The sequence below is a fragment of the Cystoisospora suis genome (assembly GCF_002600585.1).
Source record: "Cystoisospora suis strain Wien I chromosome Unknown contig_3050, whole genome shotgun sequence".
In the NCBI taxonomy this organism is placed as follows: Eukaryota; Apicomplexa; class Conoidasida; order Eucoccidiorida; family Sarcocystidae; genus Cystoisospora; species Cystoisospora suis.
This window is the reverse complement of record NW_027155845.1, coordinates 20,261-24,857: the sequence shown is the minus strand read 5'-3', so window position 1 is coordinate 24,857 and position 4,597 is coordinate 20,261. Positions and strand designations below refer to the sequence as shown.

General features: G+C 40.5%; 1 protein-coding gene across 1 annotated transcript in view; it reads right to left on the bottom strand.

The window, feature by feature from the left end:
• Positions 1-1,386: 1,386 nt before the first annotated feature.
• The window catches only part of CSUI_006121 (nadh dehydrogenase (ndh2-ii)), a 14,429-nt gene continuing 11,218 nt past the window's right edge, over positions 1,387-4,597 (bottom strand). The window contains exons 10-11 of the mRNA XM_068066286.1: positions 3,776-3,958; positions 1,387-3,120 (exon numbers count right to left, since the gene is read on the bottom strand). Of these exons, the coding sequence (XP_067921739.1) occupies positions 3,001-3,120; positions 3,776-3,958 (303 nt within the window). The 3' untranslated portion in view covers positions 1,387-3,000. The remainder of the gene's footprint in view (positions 3,121-3,775; positions 3,959-4,597) is intronic.

Below are 4,597 nucleotides of genomic sequence, written 5' to 3'. Positions count from 1 at the left end.
TATCCGTTTTCGCTATAACTCTCCTTCTTCTCCTTCTCCTTCTTCTTCTTCTTCTTAGTCTTCTGCTTCCTTCTCTCTCATCTTGTTTTCACGACTTCGGTCTGTAGTAGCGAGAGCTTGTATATGTAGCTATTCATAATCTACGTTGAATCGATTTGTCGATCGATCGATCGGTCTTGAATCGATTCATCTGTGTGTCTTCAAGGTAGCTCTTTGCCTGTAAAGCAACTTGACCTAAAGACTAAGAAGAACATGGAGAGAGTGTATACACCGTATACCTAGATAGACTGAAGATAATAGATAGATAGATAGATAGATTAAAGACAGATAGATAGATTAAAGATAGATGGGTCGATCGAAGATAGGTGGATAGATAGATAGCTAGAATAGATTGGTCGATTCTTCGTTGCGTGTCTGTCTGGTTTTTCTCTCCTCTTCAAATTTCATCTCTTTCTCTTGCGGTAGACGTCTCACTCGTGCCATGCTTTCAGGAGTATCAATTGGCGTAGTGAAGAGGGAGAAGAATCTCTAGGAAACACTCCAACACCTTCAATCCACTTCCATCCTTCCAAAAGGAGACAGGATAGTCGAGACAGACCAAGAAAGAGAGAGTCACATAGATAGAAAGATAGATAGAAGTAGACTTGACCTAGATTCATAAAGACCGAGAGAAAGGGTGCGAGTGACCAGTTCGACCGTCAAACAGAAACGAGACGCTAGGCAAGCACACAGCTACATAGAGAGACAGAGACAGAGAGAGAACGAGAAACATGTGGATCCTCTTCATTAGCAGATATAGCAACATATACCTATCAAGAGATAGATACAGAATCTGTATGGACTCATCAAATCTGCTGACTCCATATAGGTGTGTGTATCTAGGTAGTATTAGATAGGTGTACGCAGATTGAATTAAAGTGCCAAGTGCATGTAGAAGACGTTTGCTGAAGAGCTAGCTAGCTAGCTAGCCGGATCATGGGTTGACGTAGTCATGTATGGACCAACACGTTTGAGCAACTGGGAGAAAATGTATTGGACACACGTACACGTCGTATGTCTTACACGTGAGAGATAACTAACCCGCTAGCTAGCTAGCCGTTGCAAGAGGAAAGGAAAGGTCTCAGGAGTGTGAAAGACAGACCGTAAACAAAGAAGATTCCGAGATAAAGAATTCTTTTTCCCTTGTCGTCGTTATTCTTATTTATCATCATCCATGTGTGAAGGAGTCCCAACACACATGACTCGCTGCCAACAGCTAGCTGACTGGCTAGCTGCTAGGAAAGGAGGAGTCTTTTCGTGCTGAGTTCGACTCATTCATTCACTCAGCTAGTCAGTTGATTAGTTAGCTAGTTAGGCATACATCACTGTGTATGTCTATCGAGCTTGCACGAGACTTAAATAACTGAAGAGAGAAACGACAGGAAAAGCATTCCTCAGAAATTTCTCTTTCTTTCTCTACGAACATCCATCCCCCACATACCAAGCATACAAAAAAGAGCGAGAGGAAGGAAAGGAGAGACAATGAAGGAGGGAAAAGAAAGAAAAAGAAGAACAACGAAACGAAAAGAAAGAGGGAGTAGTGAGAAGGAAGTAACAGAATGAAGTAGCAAGGTTGTTCATTGAAGAAAAGTGATTTACTTCACCAGTGAAGTGATGAGGTGTACATACACCTGAAATAGAAGAGAGGCGAAAGATAGATACATGTGTGGTAACTTTCTTTTTCTTTCTCTCTCAAACAGTCAAGAGAGAGACGCGAGGAAAAACGTGTTTCTTTTGGTCATACAGTCATTCCATCTGCTTTTTGTCATTCCGCTGAAGCACCTCTCTCATTCTTTCTTCTTCTTTTTCTTCTGCGTTTAGCTCTTGTCTTCGATCTCTTCTTTTCTACATATCCTCTCCCACCCCTATCGCATCTAAAGTCTCTCAGTGTCTGTCTATGCGTCCACGTATCTCTACATCTCTAAATAAATCTATTCCTTCTCTATGCTCCTCCATACTCAATTTCCTCTGCTGATATATCTGTTGCCACTATTCACATACACATATATACATATATACGTGTATCTATATATATGTATAAAGAGTAGAGAACATATCGATCAAATCCATCAAGGTAGTAGTAATAAGATCCACACCAGTCTATATCTCTATGTATGAAGATATGACTGAAGGACCGAAGACACACAGACAATCCTAGATTCAAATATAACAGGCAAGGGAGAGAGAGAGAGAGTTGCTATGTAGACATAGCATATCTCTTTCTCTTTCTTCTCTTTTTTCTCTCCGTTTCTTCTTTTGCTTCCTCGTCTTGATCTTTTTCCTACAAGCATCGTCATCTATCAACTCGTAAGACAAACAGAAGCAAGCCTTCCTTTCTTCATTCCTCGTCTACTTGCTTTTCTTTCTTCTCTCTTTGTTTCTCTCTCTCTTGCTCTTTCTGGTGTCTATACACACGAAGAAGTCCGGCAGGAGGAGGAGAGGAGATCCCCAAGAAAAAAGACATTCAATAGAGACACAGAGAGAAAGAAATCGGGACTGAAAGAGAAAGAGAGAGTTAGAGAGAGAGGGAAAGAAAGACAGAAAGACAGACTATCGCCCTCTTTTGACTCTCCTCTCTTTTGCTCATTTTTTTCCTCCCTTCTGCTTCCTCCTTTGCTCCTGTTGGTATGTAGAAAGATCTATATATCTTTCTTTCCTTTTTCTTTTCTTCCTCCTTCCTTCTACGGATACGGCATTCTTTCTCTTCTCTATCTTTTCATTCCTTCTTTATCGTCTGTCTCTCACTCTTTCTTCGATCTATCTCCCACGTCCTTTATTCTCCTTTCTTCTTCCAAGAAAGATCTTTCCGTTCTTTCTTTCTTTCTTCCTTTCCTTTACCTTCTCGTAGCTGTAGGTTTTCCACCCTAGTGTTGATTCTTGCTCTATCTTCTTCTTGATCTTCTTCTCCATTCCGTTCTTTCCTGTCTCCGCGGTGTGTCGACTTCTTTCTTTCTTTCTTGCTCATCGAGTGTAGTATTCATGTTCCCGGCCTACGTCTCTTCCGGCAAAGAACGTTTTGAGCCAGTCGAACAGACAAATCGTGCGACTTCGCCACGTCACCTGCATCTGTATATACACCGCCTACGGGGCAAATAAACCCAGAAGCCAAGAAAGAGAGATAGGGAGATACATTAAATACAGAGAGATAGATCAAATAAAGAGAGACTGATTAAAGATAGATAGACAGATTAAAGATACATAGATAGATAGATAGATATAGATAGATAGATTAAAGATAGATAGAGGGGGGGGGGATGAGTGTGGTGGCTTGTTCTTTTTTATGTTCGATTCGCATGACCCCGCCGAGGAGGCTTTGAGAGAAGAAGAAGAGAGAGAGAAGATGATGAGTGATGGGTACGACATGCGTGCGGGTAGATATTTCAACCCCTGACTCTTTTAGGGGGTATGAAAGGTATGGCCCTACACAGCGAGACAAAGAAAGAAATGAGGGGATGAATGAATAAGTACAAGAAATGAGAAACGAAAATACACAAGGAAGGAACGAAAAAGAAAGAAGAAAAGGGAGAAAGCAAATCCACTACATGAACGAGGGGTACTTAAGCAAATCATTAAACCAACTAACTGTCTTCGAATAGAAGAAACTTCTCCTGCTTCTTCTTTCCCAAGACAAAGCAACGGAAAGAGAAAGAAAGAAATGGACTAACATACAGACATATATTCTCTCTACCCGACAAAGAACGAGAAAGAGAAAGAAGAAGAGAAAGAAGTTTGATACCTTCCAGAAAGGTAGAGAGAAGAATCCTCCTGTAATATTGCCGTAAGGAAGATGAGCCACAGCCTGCCCACTCCCTACACACACACGAGAAAAGAAGAAAAAGTCTAGTCTTAAGAGAAAACGAAAGACAGAAAGATCAAAGAAAAGAGCACCTTTCTTTTCTCCTCTCTCCATGTGTGGGACCTTCTCTTGATAGAGGAGCAGGAAAGCAGGAAAGAAAGAAAGGAGTGAATGAAAATATTCGTCTACTCTTCTAGCTACTATCGCGATTCATCTTCCTTCTACTTCCATTTCAGAAGAAAAGGAATGAAAAAGAATCCTAAAAAGACTCTTGTTCATCTCCTCCTTTGCAAAGGACCCCACATCTTATACACAACAACGATATAGGTGTAACTGTACATACACCACACACATGTATCTCAATATATAGAGACACATATATATATGCACAGAGCAAGAGAGCGAGAGATACATAGTGACACGAGAGAATTCAAACCTGTATCTCCAATCCTATCTATATAAATATGTATAGATAGATGTATAGACAAGAAGTATGTATTGTTCTTTTCTGGGGAGAAAAGAAATTAAGGAGGCATAAGTCTATCTATCTTGAGTCTATCTGTTTAGTAGGTACCTCTTGGTATGTATGTATGGATCTGCAACTGTAGGGGAATGGAGGAGAATTTCCCACTACTCTACAACGGATGCATCGAAGACACTCGAAAGGAAATAAAGAAATACACAAATAGACAACTAATATCATCTTGTAAGTTCTCTTGCTTTCTCTAGTTAGATCGATAGATAGATAGATTTAAGATAGAT